This window comes from Coregonus clupeaformis, chromosome 34 (genome assembly GCF_020615455.1).
Source record: "Coregonus clupeaformis isolate EN_2021a chromosome 34, ASM2061545v1, whole genome shotgun sequence".
Classification (NCBI taxonomy): domain Eukaryota; kingdom Metazoa; phylum Chordata; class Actinopteri; order Salmoniformes; family Salmonidae; genus Coregonus; species Coregonus clupeaformis.
The window spans coordinates 13,647,682-13,675,661 of record NC_059225.1 but is presented as its reverse complement, the minus strand read 5'-3'; the positions used below and the strand labels follow the sequence as shown (position 1 = coordinate 13,675,661).

At 45.8% G+C, this 27,980-nt stretch overlaps 1 protein-coding gene across 2 annotated transcripts; it reads left to right on the top strand.

The window, feature by feature from the left end:
- Positions 1 to 862: 862 nt before the first annotated feature.
- Positions 863 to 27,980, top strand: flt3 (fms related receptor tyrosine kinase 3). Of its 2 annotated transcripts, none has more exons than XM_041861766.1 (24): positions 863 to 920; positions 1,340 to 1,431; positions 16,931 to 17,079; positions 17,206 to 17,327; positions 17,605 to 17,731; positions 17,891 to 18,036; positions 18,138 to 18,268; positions 18,418 to 18,556; positions 18,767 to 18,944; positions 19,275 to 19,372; positions 19,465 to 19,573; positions 20,195 to 20,388; positions 20,547 to 20,638; positions 20,717 to 20,849; positions 20,981 to 21,085; positions 21,226 to 21,336; positions 23,413 to 23,566; positions 23,712 to 23,827; positions 24,079 to 24,212; positions 24,391 to 24,513; positions 25,091 to 25,202; positions 26,820 to 26,919; positions 27,045 to 27,150; positions 27,261 to 27,980. In XM_041861766.1, exons 1-24 carry the CDS (start codon positions 887 to 889, stop codon positions 27,492 to 27,494), a joined length of 3,039 nt encoding a protein of 1,012 aa, XP_041717700.1. In that variant the 5' UTR covers positions 863 to 886; the 3' UTR covers positions 27,495 to 27,980. The 2 variants fall into 2 exon arrangements, with proteins under 2 accessions (XP_041717700.1, XP_041717699.1); XM_041861765.1 differs by having other exon boundaries at positions 23,413 to 23,584.

The following is a 27,980-nucleotide window of genomic DNA, read 5'->3' as shown; positions in this document are numbered from 1 at the left end:
AAGTCCACGATCATCTCCTTTGTTTTGTTGACGTTGAGTGAGAGGTTAGTTTCCTGGCATCACACTCCCAGAGCCCTCACCTCCTCCCTGTAGGCTGACTCGTCATTGTTGGTAATCAAGCCTACTACTGTTGTGTCGTCTGCAAACTTGATGATTGAGTTGGAGGGTGCTTGGCCACTCAGTCATGGGTGAACAGGGAGTACAGGAGGGGGCTGAGCACGCACCCTTGTGGGGCCCCAGTGTTGAGGATCAGCGAAGTGGAGGTGTTGTTTCCTACCTTCACCACCTGGGGGCGGCCCACCGGGAAGTCCAGGACCCAGTTGCACAGGGCGGTGTTCAGACCCAGGACCTCAAGCTTAATGATGAGCTTGGAAGGTACTATGGTGTTGAATGCTGAGCTATAGTCAATGAACAGCATTCTTACATAGGTATTCCTCTTGTCCCGATGGGATAAGGCAGTGTGCAGTGTAATGGCGATTGCATCGTCTGTGGATCTATTGGGGTGGTAAGCAAATTGAAGTGGGTCTAGGGTGGCAGGTAAGGTAGAGGTGATATGATCCTTGACTAGTCTCTCAAAGCACTTCATGATGACAGAAGTGATTGCTACGGGGTGATAGTCATTTAGTTTAGTTACCTTTGTTTTCTTGGGTACAGGGACATTGGTGTCCATCTTGAAGCATGTGGGTACAGCAGACTGGGATAGGGAGAGATTGAATATGTCTAAACACACCAGCCAGCTGGTCTGCGCATGCTCATGAACCTTCAAATCCCAAAGTCTCTCTGAAAAAGAACCACAGATCAAACGTCACACTTAAAATATATCTTCTTGGGGCCGCACTCTCGAGAGCCTCTCATTATGAAACAAAGAGACACAGCTTGAACACCAATGCCAGTGAAGGGAAAGAGCAGAGTTCTCATCGGTGAGTTATTAAAATCATCAACAACGTTTTTAATTGCAAAAATAATCAATGGAATATTATTATCTCTAATCACATTATTAATTTTTTTGCCTTATGTCCAACGACTGTTTTATTCGATAACCTTAAAGTAACAATCAATGTCCTAGCCTATATATTCTCCAAATACATTTTATAATTTGAAAAGAACGTACATTGTCTATGTTGCGCAAAACTATATGCTGAATTTTATACATTCCCATAGTCGCAACTTCCCCAATTGGCCTATCACCCACCTGCTGCGTATCATTTTGTAGTTTTTTCTGCATCAAAAGTTTTTTGTCTTTATCTGAAAGAAAAACATAACAACAAGTTGATGATTATTCGTGTTGATTGGCTATTATAAACTCTTTTGCGTTTCGCTGATCTCGTTCTCTCTCCAGCTGCGCTCCTGTTGCTGTGCGCCGGTTGTGATGGAGACGAGTCGCAGCCCCAGGGAGATTCACCTCCAGCGCACTGTACCACGAGCCTGGAGGTAGGTGCCTAAACTGTGCATCCGTGGGATTATAATTGACCAAACTGACCGGTCACTCACTATAGGCCTATGGCACATCAGGTTTTGGCCTCATCCAGGTTTTACACAGTTATTAAATTAGCCAGGAACGCGAAAGGAGAGAGGGCGAACTGCAGCCGGTGACTGTTGCGGCAATGTACACTCAGTGTACAAAACATTAGGAACACCTGCTCTTTCCATGACATAGACTGACCAGGTGAATCTAGGTGAAAGCTATGATCCCTTATTGATGTCACTTGTTAAATCGACTTAAATCAGTGTAGATGAAGGGGAGGAGACAGGTTAAAGAAGGATTTTTCAGCCTTGAGACAGTTGAGACATGGATTGTGGATTGTGTTTGTGTGCCATTCAGAGGGTGAATGGGCAAGACAAAATATTTAGGGCGGCAGGTAGCTTAGTGGGTAAGAGCGTTGTGGCAGTAACCGAAAGGTCGCTGGTTCTAATCCCCGAGCCGACTAGGTGAAAAATCTGTCGATGTGCCCTTAAGCTAGGCACTTAACCCTAAATGCTCCTGTAAGTCGCTCTGGATAAGAGCGTCTGCTAAATGACGAAAATGTTTAAACCTTGAGACATGGATTGTGAATGGGCACGGCAAAATATTTAAGTGCCTTTGAACGGGGTATGGTAGTAGGTGTCAGGCGCACGGGTTTGAGTGTGTCAACAACTGCAACGCTGCTGGGTTTTTCATGCTCAACAGTTTCTTGTGTGTATCAAGAATGGTCCACCACCCAAAGGACATCCAGCCAACTTGACACAACTGTGAGACGCATTGGAGTCAACATGGGCCAGCATTCCTGTGGAACGCTTTCGACACCTTGTAGAGTCCATGCCCTGACGAATTGAGGCTGTTCTGAGGGCAAAAGGGGGTGCAATTCAATATTAGGAAGGTGTTCCTAATGTTTTGTACATTCAGTGTATGTCACGCACAGTAAAGCAAGACCCTTAGGTTCTTGTTTAATTATTTCTTATTAAAGTGAATGGTTGTCGGAGATTCCATATGGAAGCCCATTACCGCCACCAATTCTTATTTTATTTTTTATTTTTTTAACCTTTATTGTATCAGGGAGTCATACTGAGACCAAGGTCTCTTTTACAAATGAACCATGAATTACAGAAATTACAGAAAATACACACATCAAAATATAAATACAAAATGCAAGCAGAAAGAAAAACATGGTCATAAAAATCAAACACATTCATCAGTAATAAGGTCCTCAATAAGCTTTCTGAATTGCCCTAGAGAGACCAAAACATCAAATTTAAGAACACTTTGTAGATTGTTCCACAAATAAGGTGCAAGAAAACTGATTTACCTAACTCAGTAGAGAGTCACTATATGCATTCAATACTAATATCAAGTCAATAACGTTTTTCTGTAATACAATGAAGGCAGATAGCATACACAACAGTATCATTTACATTTTTAGTCATTTAGCAGACGCTCTTTTCCAGAACAACTAGGGTTAAGTGCCTTGCTCAAGGGCACATCGACAGATTTTTCACCTAGTCAGCTTGGGGATTAGAACCAGCAACCTTTCAGTTACTGGCACAACGCTCTTAACCACTAAGCTACCTGCCGCCCTAGCATACAAGTAGTGCAGGTGACAATTTTTTTACAAACAAGTCAATATTGTTAATGTAAACAGTAAAATCCAGGAAACCTGATTTAACACCGTCAGTAGAATCACATTGACTTCTATCTGTCAAGTAATTTTTAAACCAGTTATATGCAGCCTGGTCTAGGCCAATTGAGGAAAGCCTCTGCAGGGTGCATGGTGAATTAGCAGTGAGTGAACAACAGTATCAAAAGCTTTTGACAGGTCAACGAAGAGGGCAGCACAATGTTGCCTTTTATCCATACAGTTAACCACATCATTTATAACTAGGGATGCAGCAGAGATAGTGCTATGACCTGGTCTAAAACCCGACTGCTGGGTCACTCAAGGATATTCAGAGACTTGTCCCGAAGCCACTCCTTCATTGCCTTGGCTGTGTGCTTAGGGTCGTTGTCCTGTTGGAAGGTAAATCTTCACCCCAGTCTGAGATCCTGAGCGCTCTGGAGCAGGTTTTCATCAAGGATCTCTCTGTACTTTGCTCCGTTCATCTTTCCCTCGATCCTGACTAGTCTCCCAGTTCCTGCCGCTGAAAAACATCCCCACAGCATGATGCTGCCACCACCATGCTTCACTGTAGGGATAGTGTGGTATCGCGTCGAATGCTGGTGGTTATTGCTGTCAACAAAGAGTCCGCTTAGGCTGCACCGTGATTAGAGGCTTTTATTAATATCACACGTTTACAGCATAAGTTACAGACCCGCGGTGTCTGGAGAAGCACCTTCCCAAATTAATCTGAATGCTTCTGACTCCCCCTTTGTCTAGCTCCTACTTATAAACAATGGCACAAATGGGTTGCTCCCTCTTTCGTCCAATCACCGGTCTCCCCTGGGGCGTCACCCTCCAACTGCTACATTTAAACTAAGATAAACAGTTTTTCTTTGTCCCTCAAGACTAGTCATAATCTTCATACACGACAATAGTGCCAGGTTTCCTCCAGATGTGACGCTTGGCATTCAGGCCAAAGAGTTCAATCTTGGTTTCATCAGACCAGAGAATCTTGTTTCTCATGGTCTGAGAGTCCTTTAGGTGCCTTTTGGCAAACTCCAAGCAGACTGTCGTGCCTTTTACTGAGGAGGGGCTTCTACCATAAAGGCCTGATTGGTGGAGTGCTGCAGAGATGGTTGTCCTTCTGGAAGGTTCTCCCATCTCCACAGAGGAACTCTGGAGCTCAGTCAGAGATCTAAAATCAGAGGGGGTATCAGCTCATTCCCATAAGAGCTAACAGGCATAGGGTCATCTGGAGTTATTTGCTGTGCTGAGGCGGGCCGGGTCTGGTTGTGCTGTGCTGTGATGGGCCGGTTCTGGTAGAGCTGTGCCGAGGCGGACCGGGTCTGGTAGCATGGGAGGGAGGTTGTAGGGGGAATTGAAGAGGTAGGTGTGGAAGCAAACTCTGCATGGGGTCTCTTTGACTGCATACGGCTTGGGCATAGCTCAGTGTATCTGCATGTAGTTCCTGGTAGAGAAGTGGTGGAGGGATGTGTCGGGGGCAGTGTTGCTGGCTGTTCTCCAGTCTCTGTGAGGCGCCACCACTTCTTGTGTAGAGCTGTGTGCCAAGCATTAGGATCATCGGTGTAGAACAGAAGGTCTCCTTTTATTTCCTTGTTCGCTTTTAGGATGAAGTCTGCCCTCAGAGTCTCTGGGGATTCTCTTAGCAATTAATATTTTAATTATAATTTTTCCTGACTCACTTGTAACATTTTCAGGATACGTGATGGCAAGGTCTCTGAAACAATGCTTAGAGAATGCATCCATCTTCATCTCCATGGTGACCTCTTTAAACAAGACTCTGCTCTAGAATGATGTACATGTGCCTCTTGATGCACCTATAGATACATTCACTTTTTAAACAATGCACTTTTATGAAAAATACAAATAAAGATGTTAAATGTGTTTTTCAATGAAACAACACATTACACATAAATGAAGATACTCTCTCAATGTTCAGGATGTTTCTACCTCCTTTCCAAGTGCTATTTTGCTTGTTTGTTTGTTAGTCTGAAAGCTTGTTTCCCTATCAAGGCCTGAACTATCCTCCAGAAATCCCTCAGAAATTCCTCTGTTGGTTTTGTGTTTGTTTATCTATGTCCTAATTCTTATTATTGTACTTGTTGGGTTTATAGTCCCCCAATCCCATTCCTTCCCTGTGTTGCCTGATGATTCAGCAGATGAGCCTTGAAAGAACCAAGTCGATCAATTTCTCAAAATCTCTCCAAACTATTTCCACACAAAAAAAAAGTATCTTCCAATTCCTCTAAATGTCGATACTATCTCAATATTTTGAGATGCATAAGTGAAAGTGTTGAGATACTATTTTAAAATTTCAGGATACTATCTCAAAATGTGGAGATTGTAAATCATACAAATAGGATATGTTTTTTCATTTGTTTTTATTTTTATTTTATTTCACCTTTAATTAACCAGTTAAGCCAGTTGAGAACAAGTTCTCATTTACAACTGCGACCTGGCCAAGATAAAGCAAAGCAGTGCGATAAAAACAACAACACAGAGTTACATATGGGGTAAAACAAAACATAAAGTCAAAAATACAACAAAATATATATACAGTGTGTGCAAATGTAGCAAGTTATGGAGGTAAGGCAATAAATAGGCTATAGTGCAAAATAATTACAATTAGTATTAACACTGGAATGATAGATGTGCAAGAGATGATGTGCAAATAGAGATACTGGGGTACAAATGAGCAAAATAAATAACAATATAGGGATGAGGTAGTTGAGCGGGCTAATTTCAGATGGGCTGTGTACAGGTGCAGTGATCGGTAAGGTGCTCTGACAACTGATGCTTAAAGTTAGTGAGGGAGATAAGTGTCTCCAGCTTCAGAGATTTTTGCAATTTGTTCCAGTCATTGGCAGCAGATAACTGGAAGGAATGGCGGCCAAAGGAGGTGTTGGCTTTGGGGATGACCAGTGAGATATACCTGCTGGAGCGCATACTACGGGTGGGTGTTGCTATGGTGACCAATGAGATAAGATAAGGCTGGGATTTGCCTAGCAGTGATTTATAGATGGCCTGGAGCCAGTGGGTTTGGCGACGAATATGTAGTGAGGACCAGCCAACAAGAGCGTACAGGTCACAGTGGTGGGTAGTATATGGGGCTTTGGAGACAAAACGGATGGCACTGTGATAGACTACATCCAATTTGCTGAGTAGAGTGTTGGAGGCTATTTTGTAAATGACATCGCCGAAGTCAAGGATCGGTAGGATAGTCAGTTTTACGAGGGCATGTTTGGCAGCATGAGTGAAGGAGGCTTTGTTGCGAAATAGGAAACCGATTCTAGATTTAACTTTGGATTGGAGATTCTTAATGTGAGTCTGGAAGGAGAGTTTACAGTCTAACCAGACACCTAGGTATTTGTAGTTGTCCACATACTCTAGGTCAGACCCGTCGAGAGTAGTGATTCTAGTCGGGTGGGTGGGTGCAAGCAGCGTTCGGTTGAAGAGCATGCATTTAGTTTTACTAGTGTTTAAGAGCAGTTGGAGGCTACTGAAGGAGTGTTGTATGGCATTGAAGCTCGTTTGGAGGTTTGTTAACACAGTGTCCAATGAAGGGCCAGATGTATACAAAATGGTGTCGTCTGCGTAGAGGTGGATCTGAGAGTCACCAGCAGCAAGAGCGACATCATTGATATACACGGAGAAAAGAGTCGGCCCAAGAATTGAACCCTGTGGCACCCCCATAGAGACTGCCATAGGTCCAGACAACAGGCCCTCCGATTTGACACATTGAACTCTATCTGAGAAGTAGTTGGTGAACCAGGCGAGGCAGTCATTTGAGAAACCAAGGCTATTTAGTCTGCCAATAAGAATGCGGTGGTTGACAGAGTCGAAAGTCTTGGCCAGGTCGATGAAGACGGCTGCACAGTACTGTCTATTATCGATCACGGTTATTATATCGTTTAGGACCTTGAGCGTGGCTGAAGTGCACCCATGACCAGCTCGGAAACCGGATTGCATAGCGGAGAAGGTAAGGTGGGATTCGAAATGGTCGGTGATCTGTTTGTTAACTTGGCTTTCAAAAACTTTCGAAAGGCAGGGCAGGATTGATATGGGTCTGTAACAGTTTGGATCTAGAGTGTTACCCCCTTTGAAGAGGGGGATGACCGCGGCAGCTTTCCAATCTCTGGGGATCTCAGACGTTACGAAAGAGAGGTTGAACAGGCTACTAATAGGGGTTGCGACAATTTTGGCGGCTAGTTTTAGAAAGAAAGGGTCCAGATTGTCTAGCACAGATGATTTGTAGGGGTCCAGATTTTGCAGCTCTTTCAGAACATCAGCTGTCTGGATTTGTGTGAAGGAGAAGGGGGGGCATGGGCAAGTTGCAGCGGAGGGTGCAGAGCTGGTGGCCGGGGTAGTGGTAGCCAGGTGGAAAGCATGGCCAGCCGTAGCAAAATGCTTGTTGAAATTCTCGATTATTGTAGATTTATCGGTGGTGATAGTGTTTCCTAGCCTCAGTGCAGTGGGCAGCTGGGAGGAAGTGCTCTTATTCTCCATGGACTTTACAGTGTCCCAAAACTTTTTGGAGTTAGTGCTACAGGATGCAAATTTCTGTTTGAAAAAGTTAGCCTTTGCTTTCCTAACTGCTTGTGTATATTGGTTCCTAACTTCCCTGAAAAGTTGCATATTGTGGGGGCTATTTGATGCTAATGCAGTACGCCACAGGATGTTTTTGTGCTGGTCAAGGGCAGTCAAGTCTGAGGAGAACCAGGGGCTATATCTGTTCTTAGTTCTGTATTTTTTGAATGGGGCATGTTTATTTAAGATTGAGAGGAAATTACTTTTAAAGAACAACCAGGCATCCTCTACTGATGGAATGAGATCTATATCCATCCAGGATACCTGGGCCAGGTCAATTAGGAAGGCCTGCTCGCTGAAGTGTTTTAGGGAGCGTTTGACAGTGATGAGGGGTGGTCGTTTGACCGTGGACCCGTTACGGACGCAGGCAATAAGGCAGTGATCGCTGAGATCCTGGTTTGAGACAGCGGAGGTGTATTTAGAGGGTAAGTTAGTCAGGATGATATCTATGAGGGTACCCATGTTTACAGATTTAGGGTTGTACCTGGTAGGTTCATTGATAATTTGTGTGAGATTGAGGGCATCTAGTTTAGATTGTAGGATGGCCGGGGTGTTAAGCATATCCCAATTTAGGTCACCAAGCAGTACTAACTCTGAGGATAGATGGGGGGCAATCAATTCACATATGGTGTCCAGGGCACAGCTGGGGGCTGAGGGTGGTCTGTAGCAAGCGGCAACAGTGAGAGATTTATTTCTGGAAAGGTGGATTTTTAGAAGTAGAAGCTCAAACTGTTTGGGCACAGACCTGGATAGTATGATAGAGCTCTGCAGGCTATCTCTACAGTAGATTGCAACTCCACCCCCTTTGGCAGTTCTATCTAGACAGAAAATGTTATAGTTGGGGATGGAAATTTCAGAATTTTTGGTGGCCTTCCTAAGCCAGGATTCAGACACTGCTAGAGCATCAGGGTTGGCGGAGTGTGCTAACGCAGTGAATAACTCAAACTTAGGAAGGAGGCTTCTGATATTTACGTGCAGAAAATCAAGGCTTTTACGGTTACAGAAGTCAACAAATGATAGCTCCTGGGGAGTAGGAGTGATACTGGGGGCTGCAGGGCCTGGGTTAGCCTCTACATCACCAGAGGAACAGAGGAGGAGTAGAATAAGGATACGACTAAAGGCTTTAAGAACTGGTTTCTAGTGCGTTGGGTACAGAGAATAAAGGGGGCAGATTTCCGGGCGTTGTAGAAAAGATTCAGGGCATTATGTACAGAAAAGGATATGGAAGGATATGAGTACAGTTGAGGTAAACCTAAGCGTTGGGTAACAATGAAAGAGATAGCATCACTGGAGGCACCGATTGAGCCGGTCTCGGCGTGTATGGGGGGTGGAACAAAGGAACTATTTGAGGCAGTTTGAGAGGGACTTGGGGTTCTACAGTGAAATTGTATAATAAGAACTAACCCAAACAGCAATAGGCAAGGCATATTGACATGGGAGAGAGGCATAAAGCAATCACAGGTGTTATTAGAGAGAGCTAAGACAACAACTGGTAATAACGATAAAGTTTGGGCTGAGGCTAAACAGAATAAACAGGACAGGGTACCGTGTAAAGGAACAGTCCAGCAGGCATCAGCTGTGCAGCTGAGCGATCATAAGGTCCAGTGAACAGCAATATGTGAGTCTGAGAGCAGTTCAAATTGGTGCTTCAGCACAGCTAGCAGGAAGCACAGTTGTAGTTTGCGTGTGCTAGCGGGCCGGGGCTGGCAGATGGATCTTCGTGGTCGTCGCAACGGGAAGCCTGTTGAAACCACATCAGACGATTTGTAACATTGTGTGGTGATTTTCAGAGTCCTACAGTGGTGGGGGGGGAATTGTTTTCCTGGGGCCCATCGTTTTTTCTGATCTGGTGCTAGGCTAACCTAACCAGGTAAAACTCCAGACCCTACTTGTATGGTATGACATACATAAATCAGCTGTTTTATATGGGCTGTGATGGGAGCAGATTTGTCATATGGTCATATGGTTAAAAAAAAAAACGAATGGAAAAACTCCTGGCCCTTGGGAGGATGAAAACATTGAAACCCTGTCAAACTGCAGCAACCTTGTACTTGTTTATAAGAAATATTTTTAAACTAAACTAACAAGAGACAACAAATGCGATTGGACTATAGAACTAACAGGGCTGAGCTTGTTTTATGCAGGGTTGCATAGTACATGCCTTTGCATCTGTAATTAAAAAGTGATTCATTCAGTATGTCATCACTATTGTGTTGATTGATTAATTCCAGTCAATAATCTTTTCACCATGTCCCTGACTGAGTCGGTAATATCAACATGTTTCAAGCAGACCACCATAGTTCAAGCAGACCACCTGTGCCCAAGAACACTAAGATAACCTGCCTAAATGACTACCGACCCGTAGCACTCAGGTCTGTAGCCATGAAGTGCTTTGAGGCTGGTCATGGCTCACCATTATCCCAGAAACCCTAGACCCACTCCAATTTGCATACTGCCCCAACAGATCCACAGATGATGCAATCTCTACTGCACTCCACACTGCCCTTTCCCACCTGGACAAGAGGAACACCTACGTGAGAATGCTATTCATTGACTATAGCTCAGTGTTCAACACCATAGTGCCCTCAATGCTCATCACTAAGCTAAGGACACTGGGACTAAACACCTCCCTATGCAACTGGATCCTGGACTTCCTGACGGGCCGCCCCCAGGTGGTAAGGGTAGGTAACAACACATCTGCCATGCTGATCCTCAGTCCCCTCCTGTACTCCCTGTTCACCCATGACTGCATGGCCAGGCACGACTCCAACACCATCATTAAGTTTGCAGACGACACAACAGTGGTAGGCCATATCACCGACAACAATGAGACAGCCTATAGGGAGGAGGTCAGAGACCTGGCCGTGTGGTGCCAGGATAACAACCTCTCCCTCAATGCGATCAAGACAAAGGAGATGATTGTGGACTACAGAAAAAAAAGAGGACTGGGCTGTAGTGGAACAGGTTGAGAGATTCAAGTTCCTTGGTGTCCACATCACCAACAAACTATCATGGTCCAAACACACCAAGACGGTCATGAAGAGGGCACGACAAAGCCTATTCCCCCTCAGGAGACTGAAAAGATTTGGCATGGGTTCTACAGCTGCACCATCGAGAGCATCCTGACTGGTTGCATCACTGCCTGGTATGGCAACTGCTCGGCCTCCGACCGCAAGGCACTACAGAGGGTAGTGCGTACGGCCCAGTACATCACTGGGGCCAAGCTTCCTGCCATCTAGGACCTCTATACCAGGCGGTGTCAGAGGAAGGCCCTAAAAATGGTCAAAGACTCCAGCCACCCTAGTCATAGACTGTTCTCTCTGTTACCGCACAGCAAGCGGTACCGGAGCGCCAAGTCTAGGTCCAAAAGGCTTCTTAACAGCTTCTACCCCAAAGCCATAAGACTCCTGAACAGCTAATCATGGCTACCCGGACTATTTGCATTGTCCCCCCCACCCCACCCCCTCTTTTACGCTGCTGCTACTCTCTGTTTATTATCTATGCATAGTCAGTTTAACTCTACCCACATGTATATATTACCTCAATTACCTCGACTAACCTGTTCCCCGCACATTGACTCTGTACCGGTACCCCCTGTGTATAGCCTCTCTACTGTTATTTTTACTTATCTATTTTTTACTTAACACTTATTTTTCTTAAAACTGCATTGTTGGTTAAGGGCTTGTAAGTAAGCATTTCACTGTAAGATCTACACCTGTTGTATTCGGCGCATGTGGCAAATACAATTTGATTTGATTTGAGGTAGCCTAGCCACCCGAAGTTTAATATAAACCAAATTTGATAAAGACATAGCTTAGGCTATAAATACATGACGTTACCGTTTCGTTTCCCCTGGCCCAGATGGGTTTAGAGCCATAGGCTTCTCTAGGCTACATGCAGCTGTGGTTGTTATCAGTAGGCTACAGTTGACCAGATTGAAGCACAGATTAATCGTGCACGATTTGACAAATCATGAGGCAAAATCAGTCTAAACAACAATACTTTGTCCCTCCTTTCAACGCTTTTGTGTCAATATTTTGTATTAAACCAAATCAAAAGCGCTGGGGCAAATGCCAGCTCACCACACGTTTTCCGGCAGCCCTGCTGTGCTGATCTCTGCAACGTGGATAGATGGAAATCGCCACACAATGCTACAAATGAAGAAACAACCTATATGTATGATCTACTATACATTCTTTGGTTGATGATAGTATCTCAAAATGTTTCCTAACGTATCTCAAAATGTTGAGATAGTATCAACATTTTATGAAAAAAATGTGGGTGGCGGGAATGTGCTTCCGGAATTCCCACACTGTAAACTTTTCCCTTTAAATGTACAGCATTATACTGGCAGCAAAGTTGCTTAATACGTCATTTTGCATTACAGCAGGGATGCTGTAATATGATTTACAGTATTATTACTGTATACAGATTTATTACTTCATTATGACTGTAATCATTACAGTAACACAGCTGTATTATAATTACAGTATTTTGAGTCACTGTACATTTACAGTGCACTTTTGAGATCAACATCACAAACAGTAAACCTGTTTGTGCATGTATTTATCTTCGGTATTTCTCACGTTCGTTGAGAGACGGGTCAGACCAAGGTGCAGCGTGAAAAGCGTACATGTTTATTTAACTCAAATAAACATACAACAAAACAATAAACAACGTAATGCGAAGTCCTCAGGCTAAACACATACAAGCCTAACACGGAACACAAACAAGATCCCACAACACAGGCAGGAGAACTGGCTGCCTAAGTATGATCCCCAATCAGAGACAACAAGTGACAGCTGCCTCTGATTGGGAATCACACCCGGCCAAACATAGAAATAGAAACATAGAATCCCCACATAGAAAACCCCCCACATATATTCACACCCTGACCAAACTAACTAGAGTCTAAAGGTCAGGGCGTGACAGTCCCCCCCAAAGGTGCGGACTCCGGCCGCACAAACCTGACTTAACAGGGGAGGGTCCGGGTGGGCTTCCAGCCTCGGTGGCGGCTCCGGCTCCGGGTGTGACATCTCCTCCCTTACTGACTCCGCGTTGCACCCCTGGACCGGTCTGGACCTCAACGCGGAGCTTCCCCTCTCAGTCCTCCCACGATGCACCGATCCCTGTCTGGACCCTGGTGTGGGAGACTCCGAACCTAGAGAGGGGCTGACGTCTGGACCCGGAGTGGAGCCGCTGACCGGAGCTGAACTGGACACCGGTGGAGCGGACTGCTCTAGCTCCGGAGTGGAGCAGCTGACCGGAGCTGGACTGGACCCCGGTGGAGCGGAATGCTCTGGCTCCGGAGTGGAGCCGCTGACCGGAGCTGGACTGGACCCCGGTGGAGCGGAATGCTCTGGCTCCGGAGTGGAGCAGCTGACCGGAGCTGGACCCCCGGTGGAGCGGAATGCTCTGGCTCCGGAGTGGAGCCGCTGACCGGAGCTGGACTAGGCACCGGTGGAGCCGACTGCTCTGGCTCCGGAGTGGAAATGCTGACCGGAGCTGGACTGGGCACCAATGGAGCGGACTGCTCAGGCTCCGGAGTGGAGCAGCTGACTGGTGCTGGAGCAGGCCCCGGTGGAACGAGCACGGGCCGTGCCGGACTGGGGACGCGCACCACTGGTCTGGTGCGAGGAGCAGGCACGGGCCGTACCGGACTGGGAACACGCACCACTGGCTTGGTGCGAGGTGCAGGCACGGGCCGTGCCGGACTGGAAACACGCACCACTGGTCTGGTGCGAGGAGCAGGCACGGGCCGGACCGGACTGGGAACACGCACCACTGGTCTGGTGCGAGGAGCAGGAATGGGCCGGGCCGGACTGGGAACACTCACCACTGTTCTGGTGCGAGGAGCAGGAACGGGCCGGGCCGGACTAGGAACACGCACCACTGGTCTGGTGCGAGGAGCAGGAACGGGCCGGGCCGGACTGGGAACACGCACCACTGGCTTGGTGCGAGGAGCAGGAACGGGCTGGACTGGGAACACGCACCACTGGCTTGGTGCGAGGAGCAGGAACGGACCGGGCCGGACTGGGAACACGCACCACTGGCTTGGTGCGGGGAGCAGTTACGGGGCGTACCGGGCTGGCGACACGCACCACTGGTTTGGTGCGAGGAGCAGGGACGGGCCGTACTGGACTGGGAACACGCACCACCGACTTGGTGCGGGGAGCAGGTACGGGGCGTACCGGGCTGGCAAAACGCACCACTGGTTTGGTGCAAGGAGCAGGGACGGGCTGTACTGGACTGGGAACACGCACCACTGGTTTGGTGCGGGGAGCAGGTACGGGGCGTACCGGGTTGGCGACACACACCACTGGTTTGGTGCGAGAAGCAGGAACGGGCCGTACTGGACTGGGAACACGCACCACTGGCTTGGTGCGTGGAGCAGGTACGGGGCGTACCGGGCTGGCGACACGCACCACTGGTTTGGTGCGAGGAGCAGGGACGGGCCATACTGGACTGGGAACACGCACCCCTGGTTTGGTGCGGGGCGCAGGCACGGGCCGTACCGGACTGGGAACACGCACCACTGGCTTTGGTGCGGGGAGCAAGTACGGGGCGGGCCGGACTGGGGACCGGCGCTGGAGGTCTACGACTGTACCAGTCCTTTACTCTCCGTGCCCAGTCCTCCTCCCATGAGGACTCCTCCTTGAGCCCCCACGAGTGCAGTGGTCAGGGGCTCTTCTCTATCGATCCCCGACCACCCTTTTAGCCCCCCCACAAAATGTTCTTGGGGCTGTCTCGCGGGCTTCCTCCTCGGCCGACGCCTTCTGTGTTCCTCTCCTGCCTGGGCCTCCTCCCAGGGTATTTTTCCTGCCAAAATCTCCTCCCATGTCCAAAAACTCTTCCCCACCTGTGTCCAGGGTGTCTGCTGCTCCTGGGCACACTGCTTGGTCCGTTGTTGGTGGGATCTTCTGAGACGGGTCAGACCAAGGTGCAGCGTGAAAAGCATACATGTTTATTTAACACAAATAAACATACAACAAAACAATAAACAACGTAACGCGAAGTCCTCAGGATAAACACATACAAGCCTAACACGGAACACAAACAAGATCCCACAACACAGGCAGGAGAACTGGCTGCCTAAGTATGATCCCCAATCAGAGACAACGAGCGACAGCTGCCTCTGATTGGGAATCACACCCGGCCAAACATAGAAATAGAAACATAGAATCCCCACATAGAAAAACCCACACATATATTCACACCCTGACCAAACTAACTAGAGTCTAAAGGTCAGGGCGTGACAGTATTTTTCTGATGGCAGGCCTATAGGCTATGTAGAATAATGCTATTTCACATTGCATTGCAGAAGGATGCAGAATTGCTCTGATCATTTTGTAGGTCTGTTGTATTGTGTTCCTGAAGAACCTTGTGAATTTTTTAGAGGGTAATAAAAATGAAATTCTGATGCCTTAACATAACTCTGAAAAGAAGACTCTGACCTCAACAAGGTCAAAATAATACAAATGTATAAGAGAAGAAGGTGGAAACTCACAGGTAGTAGTGGTGATATAGCACCACACCCACTAGCCTACAGGGCCTTCAGAAAGTATTCATACCCCTTGACTTATTCCACATTTTGGAACATTCAGTGTCGTCTTGGTAAGCAACTGCATTGTATATTTGGCCTTGTGTTTTAGGTTATTGTCGTGCTGAAAGGGGAATTTGTCTCCCAATATTTGTTGGAAAGCAGACCGAACCAGATTTTCCTCTAGGACTTTGCCTGTTCCGTAAAAAAATTAAATAAAATAAAACTCCCTAGTCCTTGCCGATGACAAGTATACCCATAACATGATGCAACCACCACCATGCTTGAAAATATGAAGAGTAGTACACAGTGATGTGTTGTGTTGGATTTTACCCAAACATAAGGGCAGCATGTAGCCAAGCAACTAAGAACGTTGGGCCAGTAACCAAAAGGTTGCTGGTTCAAATCCCTGAGCTGATTAGGTGAAAAATGTATCGATGTGCCCTTAAGCAAGGCACTTAATCCTAATTGCTTCTGTAAGTCGCTCTGGATAAGAGTGTCTGTTAAATTATTTAAATGAAGTAACGCTATTTATTCAGGATATAAAGCTAATTTCTTTGCCACGTTTCTTGCAGTTATACTTTAGTGCCTTATTGCAAACAGAATGCATGTTTTGGAATTATTTTATTCTGTACAGGCTTCCTACTTTTCACTCTGTCATTTAGGTTAGTATTGTGGAGTAACTACAATGTTGTTGATCCATCCTTAGTTTTCTTCTATCACAGCCATTAAACTCTGTAACTGTTTTAAAGTCACCATTCATGGTGAAATCCCTGAGCAGTTTCCTTCCTCTCCGGCAACTGAGTAAGAAGGACGCCTGTATTTTTGTAGTGACTGGGTGTATTGATACACCATCTAAAGTGTAATGAATAACTTCACCATGCTCAAAGGGATATTCAGTGTCTGCTTCTTTTATTTTTACCCATCTACCAATAGGTGTCCTTCTTTTTGCGAGGCATTGGAAAACCTCCCTGGTCTTTGTGATTGAATCTGTGTTTGAAATTCACTGCTCAACTGAGGGACCTTGAATGTGTGGGGTACAGAGATGAGGTAGTCATAAAAAAATAATGTTAAACACTATTATTGCAAACAGAGTGAGTCCATGCAACTTATTACATGACTTGTTAAGCTATTTTTTACTCCTGAACTTAATTAGCCTTGCCGTAATAAAGGGGTTGAATACTTATTGACTCAAGGCATTTCAGTTTTTCATTTTTAATCAATTTGTAAAAAATCCTAAAAACATAATTCCACTTTGACATTATGGGGTATTGTGTGTAGGCCAGTGAGCCAAAATATCAATTTAATCAATTTAAAATTCAGACTATAACACAACAAAATGTGTAAAAGGTCAAGGGGTCTAAATACTTTCTGAAGGCACTGGGTGTTCCTGTCATACACAGTGTAAAACATTTTCATAACACATGCTTTGAGATGCAGTCCTCTAAATATGACCAAGTCAAAGAGAAAAAGCGGAACTGCTATTTTAATAGAAAGTCAACGAAATGTACAATTGACATTCTCGTATGGCTTCTGGTACTTTCAAAATTTAAACAAAGTTTGATGAATGTCTGACATTTGTGACCGAACAACTTAATGATTGTTCTGAATACTGATCTCTATTCACTTTCAAAAGCCACATCATTTTACAGCTGGTCTTCCTCTCTGACTTTCTCTCCCTGACATAGTGACATGTTGTTCTGTGTTCCAGGGAGTGTTGTGTACTCTGTCTGAAGCCCATCTGAATGGTTCTGGTCCTACCAGACTAGAGGTCTCTGCTGGACAGAGGCTCCTGATCATCATGCAGAGCCTCCCAGGAGACCCTGTCTGCAGCTGGAGCCGTGGAGCTGACCCAAAAAGGTGCGTGTGTTTGTTGTTTTACCCGGCGCCTCAAGGCCACTGTGTTATAGTATTGTTATTGCATCCATAGGGGTGTGCTTTTGCATCCCTGCAGACTTCCTCTATAGTTGTTTGTCCTGCCAACAGATGGGGCTATTCCATGGCCATACCACAGACACCTGTGAGTGATTCTGGAGAGTACACATTCAGCTGTGAGAGAGGCGGGATCAACTCCTCTCTGACCCTCTCTCTACTGGTTAGACCTCTGAGTGAGTGACAGCCCCATGACCCAAAACTCTTGCTATTTTGGACCTCAAAGCTCCTCAGACTACCCGAAACCATATTCACTGCATCCTCTCAATCACTACAAAATCATGATAAAAAATTATGTTCTAAACCACACAATCATTTGAAATCATATTTAGATCTACACCACATTCATGTCTTATATCAGAGTTGTATCTATAGCACCATCTTGATTCTGAACCACATTTAAATGATGTTTGACACAAAATTCATAGCTACGGCTCATTCTCCCCTCTCTAGGACTCCCCACAAAACCACAGTTGAAATATATCCCTGGGAAAAAAGGCTTCTTACCAGACTTTCAGTGTTCTTCAGAGGGAAACCCCAAGCCAAAGATCAAATGGTTCAATAACCTTGACAAGACTGGGTACGGTCTCACCAAACTTCAATGAAAATATATAGAATCGTAAAGAAGTGTCTTCAGGGTATTGCTTTAGAGTTTTATAAAGCAATGGCTATACATGATTTCAATCTCAGCCATCAATAGCAGCCGTACCATGGTTTCATTTCTCCTCCGCTCCAACAGAAAAGGAAGTGATGGGACAGACATTCCATCTACGAACAAAGAGAGGGCTAACAACACAGAGAAAAGTACAAATTACTACAGGACAACAGTTATGTGCTGTGCTAGCAATTCTGAAGGAGAGGCGTGTTCTCAACTATATGATTACGGTAAGGTAACCACTAAACAAAAGTCACCAAATGACAATATTACATTTACAGTACACTATACAGTGAGCATGACCATATGTGATTTGCTGTGTGTGCATCAGATCTGGACCGTGTCAGTGGTAAGGATGATGAGGCTCCAGAGATCACTGTGAGTCTTGGGCAGCCCCTGCTGCTCAGCTGTCGGCAGAAAAAGGACAGCGCCACACAGTGGCTGACTGACAACCAGGAACCAGTAGGCTTTATCACTCCGACTATATTTTCTTCAAATTTTATCAGCCTTCTCTTCACTCTGCTGAAAACTCTTCCACCTTTCCCATCACGACTTTCTCACTATATTCATGTAATGCAGATGGAATGCAGTATACAATTTTTTTTCTCCAGATCCCCAAATATCGATTCACATATAAAGAAATATATGTGACCTACCTGTTCATTGAGTCAGTGAGAGTGAACCACAGTGGAATCTATACGTGCTGGAGCAACAAGAACAAGATGAAATCCACCCACGTCCAGGTCCTAGGTCAGTTTCCAGGCAACAACACCGAATCTTCCTCGTTACCTTTGTTTTCAGTCAAACGTTCCCTTTTAAATGTCTATCTGTACTTGGTCTTTACTAATCTGTCAGACAAATTCCTGTTATCTATCCTGATTCTCTTTTTATCACCACCTACCTGCCTGTTTTTGCTCAAAATGTGATTTACATGTGATTTCCTGTGTTGTGTGTCCTCAGAGAAGGGCTTCATTTCCATCGACCAGCTCAATGAGAGCAGTACCATCTCAGCCCAGGAGAAGCCAGGGTTCTGTCTGCGGGCCCTGGTCTCCTCACACCCTCTCCTACGCTGCCATTGGCTGGGCCCGGACAGCAGACAGACCCAGTGCCCTGAGCCCACACGGCTCTGGAAGAACAGGTAGAGAACTTCAGATGGTGTAGACAGAGATATGGTTTAGTCTTTGTCCTCCACACACATCCATGTAATTTGGTATGTTTTAATGTACCGGTAGTTCTGTTTATGTGGTTTGATGAGGTTTGATGTGGATACTGTATATGATTCCCTATGGTTTGATGTGGATACTGTATATGATTCCCTGTAGTTTGATGTGGATACTGTATATGATTCCCTGTGGTTTGATGAGGTTTGATGTGAATACTGTATATGATTCCCTGTGGTTTGATGAGGTTTGATGTGGATACTGTATATGATTCCCTGTGGTTTTATCATCCCTCTCTTTCTCCCCAGGACTCTGGAGTTGTGTAACACTGAGCCAGGAGAGTACCAGTTACACCTGGAGGCTGGGGAGCTGAACCTCACAAAGAGCCTCTCTCTGTGTGTGGCAGGTGAGTGACAGCCGACTGCCCAGACAGATAAGACTTGTGATTGTGTGCATGACTCCTCATTAAGACACGTGTCCTTCTCCTCTGTCTCTCAGGTACGTCCACCCTCAGTATTTTACAGAATGGAGACATCATCACCTGTGAGACCAACACCCCCCTCCCCTTTAACCTCACCTGGCGCTCCTGCTCTCTGACCAATGACAGGTACTAGATCTAGGCCAGTTTCTCATGTTAGGATTCAGTTCTATAGTGGTAGGCACCAATATCGATAATTCGATATGATAACGATATCATTTGATATCGATATGAGCAAGGCATATCATGATATCAGTTTATCCTTGCTGTTAACCTACACTGTTGTGTAAAAGAGCATGAGTGACTGTTCTTGCAACCCTCTCACAGTCTCTCAACATAGCATATGCCTACTTAACTGCCTGCTGATGCCATCACATGTCTTTACCCTGATGCGCAACGCTCCCCACCTCTGCTTCGGCGTAACAGCAGCCTAGGGGCGGACAGTGGCGCTGTTTCCCCCTACTGCGGATTCCATCTTTAACCTGTGTGTGTTAACCTGTGTGTGTTTACCTGTGTCTGTTAACCTGTGTGTGCTTACCTGTGTCTGTTAACCTGTGTCTGTTAACCTGTGTCTGTTAACCTGTGTGTGTTAACCTGTGCGTGTTAACCTGTGTGTGTTAACCTGTGTCTGTTAACCTGTGTCTGTTAACCTGTGTGTGTTAACCTGTGTCTGTTAACCTGTGTGTGTTTACCTGTGTCTGTTAACCTGTGTCTGTTAACCTGTGTGTGTTAACCTGTGCTCTCCTCCAGCTGTCAGTCAGAGTCTTCAGCCTGGAAGGAGATCCCTGCCCCTCCCCCGGAGCTCTCTGACTCAGACCAGTTCTGCCATAAGAGGGTCCTCAGCTCCCTGGACAGTACCGGGGTGGGGGACTTTGTCAAGTGCTGCATCACAAACTCTGTCCACTTACAGTCACACTGCAGTGAGACACTGTTCAACATACAACGTAAGTGGTCGGTCAGGAAAAAATTGTCCTCTGAAAAATATTTTACAGCTTTAAATATGTTTAAAATGGATGTCCCAGTGTGGAACAGAATTGGTCACAGTATTGTCATAGCTGTAGCCAGACATTAGTTATATCTGTCGATGTGTGTGTTCCATCAGCCTCCTCTCAACTCCTGAAAGTGTCCAGTCTGGTCCTGTTGCTGGCTTTGATGCTGGTCAGCGTGGCACTACTCTACTTCATCAGGAAGAAGGTACACACACACACATACACATACACACACACAAATGCTCCCTTTTTGTCACACACCTTCCTGATATTTCCTGTGTAGAAACCCCAGTATCAGAGTCAGGTGCAGATGATCCAGATGGTAGGGCCTAATGACAACGACTACATCTACATCAACTTCAAAGACTTCCAGTACGACCAGAAATGGGAGTTCCCCAGAGAGAACCTGGAGCTGGGTAAGACTGGGGAGATGTACCAGTGGAATGACTTAGCCTGACCCATCTACTTGGCAATCTCTAGTCTCCAGTACAGCTGGAGTATTCCAATAGTATTCCCACCAACCCTGTGTTGTGGTCTTTCCCCCCAGGGAAGGAGCTGGGCTCTGGGGCCTTTGGCATGGTGGTTCAGGCTACAGCCTACGGCATCAGCAAGCCTGGGGTCTCCCTGCAGGTGGCTGTCAAGATGTTGAAAGGTACAGGGTTTTACCTGTGTGATGTTTTACGCTGCTGGCTAAGTGTTGGTGTTTGCTGAAGACACTTTTGTCATACTATTTTACCCTGCACCAGTGAAGTCTCTCAGGTCATTGTTGAGTGTTAACGTTTGTCCATGCAGAGAAGCATGAGGCAGTGGAGAAGGAGGCTCTGATGTCAGAGCTGAAGATGCTGACTCACATCGGACAGCATGCCAACATTGTCAACCTGCTGGGGGCGTGCACTGGCTCAGGTACGACAGCCAATCATAGGCTCAGAAACAAGCATCTGGCAGAAATAACATAGAACTAACTAGGTCATGTAACTGCTAAGGGCCAAGATATGTTTAGATATTGTATTGAAATGAGTCCATGTGTATGTATGTATTGTCTGTGTCTGTGACTCTGCGACTGTGTGTGGCTCTGTGACTGTGTGTGACTCTGTGAGGCTCTGTGACTGTGTGTGACTCTGTGACTGTGTGTGACTCTGTGACTGTGTGTGGCTCTGTGTGGCTCTATTACTGTATGTGGCTCTGTGACTGTGTATGACTCTGTGACTGTGTGACTGTGTGTGTGACTCTGTGACTGTTTGTGGCTCTGTGACTGTGTGTGGCTGTGACTCTGGGTGGCCCTGTGACTGTGTGTGACTCTGTGACTGTGTGTGGCTCTGTGACTGTGTGTGACTCTGTGACTGTGTGTGGCTCTGTGTGGGTCTGTGACTGTGTGTTGCTCTTTGACTGTGTGTGACTCTGTGACTGTGTGTGGCTCTGTGTGGGTCTGTGACTGTGTGTTGCTCTTTGACTGTGTGTGCCTCTGTGACTGTGTGTGGCTCTGTGACTGTGTGTGGCTCTGTGACTGTGCATGGCTCTGTGACTGTGTGTGGCTCTGTGTGGCTCTGTGACCGTGTGTGACTCTGTGACTGTACGTGGCTCTGTGACTGTGTGTGGCTCTGTGACTGTGTGTGACTGTGTGGCTCTGTGACTGTGTATGTGACTCTGTGACTGTTTGTGGCTCTGTGAATGTGTGTGGCTCTGTGACTATGGGTGGCCCTGTGACTGTGTGTGACTCTGTGACTGTGTGTGGCTCTGTGACTGTGTGTGACTGTGTGGCTCTGTGACTGTGTATGTGACTCTGTGACTGTTTGTGGCTCTGTGAATGTGTGTGGCTCTGTGACTATGGGTGGCCCTGTGACTGTGTGTGACTCTGTGACTGTGTGTGGCTCTGTGACCGTGTGTGGCTCTGTGACTGTGTGTGGCTCTGTGACTGTCTATGACTGTGTGTGACTCTGTGACTGTGTGTGACTGTGTGTGGCTCTGTGACTGTGTGTGACTCTGTGACTGTGTGTTACTATGTGACTGTGTGTGCCTCTGTGACTGTGTGTGGCTCTGTGACTGTGTGTGGCTCTGTGACTGTGTGTGGCTCTGTGTGGCTCTGTGACCGTGTGTGGCTCTGTGACTGTGTGTGGCTCTGCGACTCTGTGTGGCTCTGTGACTGTGTATGACTCTGTGACTGTGTGACTGTGTGTGTGACTCTGTGACTGTGTGTGGCTCTGTGACCGTGTGTGGCTCTGTGACTGTGTGTGGCTCTGTGACTGTCTATGACTGTGTGTGACTCTGTGACTGTGTGTGACTGTGTGTGGCTCTGTGACTGTGTGTGACTCTGTGACTGTGTGTTACTATGTGACTGTGTGTGCCTCTGTGACTGTGTGTGGCTCTGTGACTGTGTGTGGCTCTGTGACTGTGTGTGGCTCTGTGTGGCTCTGTGACCGTGTGTGGCTCTGTGACTGTGTGTGGCTCTGCGACTCTGTGTGGCTCTGTGACTGTGTATGACTCTGTGACTGTGTGACTGTGTGTGTGACTCTGTGACTGTTTGTGGCTCTGTGACTGTGTGTGGCTGTGACTCTGGGTGGCCCTGTGACTGTGTGTGACTCTGTGACTGTGTGTGGCTCTGTGACTGTGTGTGACTCTGTGACTGTGTGTGGCTCTGTGTGGGTCTGTGACTGTGTGTTGCTCTTTGACTGTGTGTGACTCTGTGACTGTGTGTGGCTCTGTGTGGGTCTGTGACTGTGTGTTGCTCTTTGACTGTGTGTGCCTCTGTGACTGTGTGTGGCTCTGTGACTGTGTGTGGCTCTGTGACTGTGCATGGCTCTGTGACTGTGTGTGGCTCTGTGTGGCTCTGTGACCGTGTGTGACTCTGTGACTGTACGTGGCTCTGTGACTGTGTATGACTCGTGACTGTGTGTGGCTCTGTGATTGTGTGTGGCTCAGTGACTGTGTGTGACTGTGTGGCTCTGTGACCGTGTGTGACTCTGTGACTGTGTGACTCTGCAGGGCCCACGTACCTGATCTTTCAGTACTGCTGTAACGGGGACTTGCTGAACTACCTGAAGAACAACAGAGAGCTCTACCACAAGTCTCTGACCGACGCCTTCACCAGGGACCGCTTCAGCAGACTTTACCACAACCTGCCCAAGAGGAGCTCCAGGTTGGGGGGAGGGATGGGGTGAGGTTAGTGTAGGGGTGTCAAGGTTGAGTTTAATTCAGAAACGGAATTGTAGGCTACTCTCATGGTGAAGTAGGGGTATGATTGTGAGGGTTAATGTACTAATGTTGGTCTGTGTCCTTCTTAGTGAGTTCCAGAGGCCAGTGGACAGCATGTACGTCCCCATGTCCCCCACCACCACTAGAGGGCAAGAGAGCATCGCCCTGATCAGCCTCAACTCTTCTCCAATGAGCACCTCTGATGGTCAGTGTGGGGTAGACACACACATTCCCACATACACAAACACACACACACACACACACACACAAATTAAGAAATAGGCTTGCTTACTTGTACAGCAGCACAGTTAAAAAACGTCTGTAGGATCTCTCCACTGCTGTCCAGTGGATCCCATTGATCCAGGTTGATCCCAGATGATCCCAGCTGATCCCTGTTGATCCCTGTTGATCCCAGCTGATCCCTGTTGATCCCAGCTGATCCGTGTTGATCCTTAGGTCCAGGGATCTATGAGGAGTTAGAGAAGCTGCAGGAGGAGGAGGAGGAGGAAGAGGAGGCGTTGACCTACAACGACCTGCTCAGCTTCTCCTATCAGGTGGCCAAGGGCATGGACTTCCTGTCCTCCAAGCACGTACGTGGAGCAACAACACTGCCCATTGCAAACGACACACTACACATAGCACCATATTAACTTCACCATGGCCCCTCAGAATTATACAAGCCTGTGCTCATGCAATACATCGTAATACTCCCTGTACCCTACATCATCACACCCTCTCTGTGTCCTGGGTGTGTGTATCTGTCTCCAGTGTATCCATCGGGACCTTGCGGCCAGGAACGTGTTGGTGACTCAGGGTGGACTAGTAAAGATCGGAGACTTTGGACTGGCCCGGGACATCGACAACGACTCCAACTACGTAGTGAGAGGAAATGTAAGGACTATACACAGGAGGGAGTGTTTGGGTCGTCACTAGTTAGCAGTGCTTGACTTGGGCAGGAGCTCACCGGAGCTGAATAACGTCATCTTCAATTTTCTACTGCTTGAGCTCCTGTTCCGCTTGTAGAATATTAGCTCAAAAGTATTGTGGAGCTCCTGCACCTAAATATAAACTGAACCGGCACCCAAAATGAGTACCGTCACCTATTTCAGTCCAAGTCAAGCACTGCTAGTTACATTTACATTTTACATCATTTAGCAGACGCTCTTATCCAGAGCGACTTACAAATTGGTTACCACATACACCCTGCCTATTTCTACAATGGATCTTCTTAAAATGGGATTTTAAACCTAAACTTAACCACACTGCAAACCTTATGCCTGACTCTAACCTTAAATTAAGAAATAATCCTGATTTTTTACAATGGCCAATTTTGACTTTATGGCTGTGCTATATAGTGGAAACCGAGTGTTTGTCTGTATTCTACAAATTCTCTGTTGTGTCAGTGACAGATGTGTTCTAAGAATCCAGTGTCGGTGTGTGTGACTGATGTGTGTGTGTTGTGTTGCAGGTGCGTCTGCCAGTGAAATGGATGGCTCCAGAGAGTATCTTCCAGGGGATGTACACCATGCAGAGCGATGTCTGGGCCTATGGTATCCTGCTGTGGGAGGTCTTCTCTCTGGGTAGCCACATAAACATACCTACTCTTACTTTTTATTGTATTATAGGGTGTCTGGGTATGTTTGGGATGGGGGTGGGGTGGAATGGTTCAAAAAGCATACGTTTGTTCACAAAAGAATAAGCATATCCACTGAATACACACTGGTTGAATCAACGTTGTTTCCACATTGACGTGGAACCAACGTGGAATAGACGTTGGATTGACGTCTGTACCCAGTGGGTAAGTTCTTCACGCACACACTGTGTGAATTTGGTACTGGCACTGATCCTGTATATTTCTTTCTTGTTTCTTGTGGGTTTTCTTTGTTATACTATTTTGATATTTATTTAATAATGCACTGTTGGGAAAGGCTTGCAAGTTAAGCATTTCACTGTACTTGTGCATGTGACAAATAAAACTTGAAGTATTCCCTGCATCTTTCTGACACAGTGCATGACATTGACACAGTATCTTAGCAACTTTCTATCCCAGTCTATACGTACAGAGCCTTCAGAAAGTATTCACTCCCCTTGACTTTTCCACATGTTGTTGTGTTACAGCCTGAATTTAAAATGGATTACATTGACATTTTGTGTCACTGTGGAATTATGTTTTTCTAAATTTTTACAAATTAATAAAAAATGAAAAGCTGAAATGTCTTGAGTCAATAAGTATTCAACCCCTTTGTTATGGCAAGCCTAAATAAGTTCAGGGGTAAACATTTATTTGCTTAACAAGTCACATAATAAGTTGCATGGACTCACTCTGTGTGCAATGATAGTGTTTAACATGATAATCTCTGTACCCCACACATACAATTATCTGTATGGTCCCTCAGTCGAGCAGTGAATTTCAAACACAAATTCAACCACAAAGACCATGGAGGTTTTCCAACGGCTGGCAAAGAAGGGCACCTATTGGTAGATGGGTAAAAATTAAATTAAAGCAGACATTGAATAACCCTTTGAGCATAGTGAAGTTATTAATTACACTTTGGATGGTGTATCAATACACTCAGTCACTACAAAAATACAGGTGTCCTTCCTAACTCAGTTGCCGGAGAAGAAGGTCAAGGATTTCACCAGGCCAATGGTGACTTTAAAACAGTTACAGAGTTGAATGGCTGTGATAGGAGAAAACTGGGGATGGATCAACAACATTGTAGTTATTCCACAATACTAACCTAAATGACAGTGAAAAGAAGTTAGCCTGTACAGAATAAAAATATTCCAAAACATGCATCCTGTTTGTAATAAGGCACTAAAGTAAAACTGCAAGAAATATGGCAAAGCAATGAACTTTATGTCCTGAATACAGAGTGTTATGTTTGGGGCAAATCCAACACAACACATCACTGAGTACCACTCGCTGCCCAAGGTGCTTCTACAAAGTATTGACTCAGGGGTGTGAATACTTCTGTAAATGAGATATTTATGTATTTCATTTTCAATTCGTTTGCAAAAATGTCTAAAAACATGTTTTCATTTTGTCATTATGGGGTATTGTGTGTAGATGGGTGAGAAATGTTTTTATTTAATCCATTTTGAATTCAGGCTGTAACACAATAAAATGTGGAATAAGTCAAGGGGTATGAATACTTTCTGAAGGCACTGTATATGTGATTTGCTCTCTCTCTCAGGTGTGACCCCCTACCCGGGGATAAAGGTGGACAACAACTTCTATGTGATGATAGAGAGAGGTTTTAAGATGGAGCAGCCATACTACGCCAGTGAATCTGTGTACGTATCCACAACCGCTCTGCACCTACATCTAGAACTTTACATCATACACATTTCATTACAATCAAATATAGGAACTGTAAAATTGGTTTTATCCCCCCGTCCTCCCTTCCTCCCTCCTGTAGGTATATGACCATGTGTAAGTGCTGGGCCTTGGAGCCTCAGGACCGCCCTCACTTCTCCAAGCTAGTGGCCTTCATGGACGACCAACTGGCCGACATGGAGGAGAAGGTGAGGCTCAAACAACACAACAAGCCTCAATGTAGACAAGCCTCAATGCAAAGCATTCCATTAGAATCATGATTTCTTGTGATTTATGACTATGCCCCTTTCTCTCTTAGCTCTACCATAACATATTGGACAAGAGCTGCAATCATGCGTTATACCAGAATGCACTAGTGAAATATGATCTCTCAGCCTTGGCCAAAGAAAATAGTCTTCAGACACAGTCACAGAACCAATACTGCAAGACCCACTCCACTGGAGAGGCCCCAACAACAACAACAACAACACTGTCTGACATGGATGCCATGGAGACTGATGATGATGACAAACCTCTGAAACCACGTCAGTGAGTGCAGTGGCCTTCTATCTATCTTTCTAATTTGTCTATTCCATACAGATCTCACGTATTATATCCTGGTAGTGTATGTTTGTATATTGCTTTGGATTTCAAATGCACTTATGACTTGCTTTATCCAAATATGTTTAACAATGAATACGTCAATTAAAACTATGTTTTTGTATCAAAGGCTCGCTCCATCACTGTAGGAATTGCTAAAGTCATATTTAACATTGTAACATAGTAATGAATGTAGCATTTAATACAACCTGTTTTTGTGAGCATATTATACACTGTGTGCAACTAATGCAATATTAATCGTGTTATTGCTTTTGGAGAAGAGATATTTCAATACTTTTGACAGCTGGATTATTCTTTTTTTTTTTCTTAGTGTGAAGTTGCTTTATTTTTAACAATCTAATGATTTAGTTTTTCTGTATGTTTGTCCATCTGAGTTCTGGAAATTATTCATATATTTGAAATAAAGTACTTGAAATTA

Coding starts and splice junctions, on each gene's coding strand:
- flt3 (XM_041861765.1), top strand. CDS start 887: ATGCCAGTGAAGGGAAAGAGCAGAGTTCTCATCG. Junction 17,080..17,205: donor CGTGGAGCTGACCCAAAAAG/GTGCGTGTGTTT, acceptor TCCTGCCAACAG/ATGGGGCTATTCCATGGCCA. Junction 21,337..23,412: donor GGGGGCGTGCACTGGCTCAG/GTACGACAGCCA, acceptor GTGACTCTGCAG/GGCCCACGTACCTGATCTTT.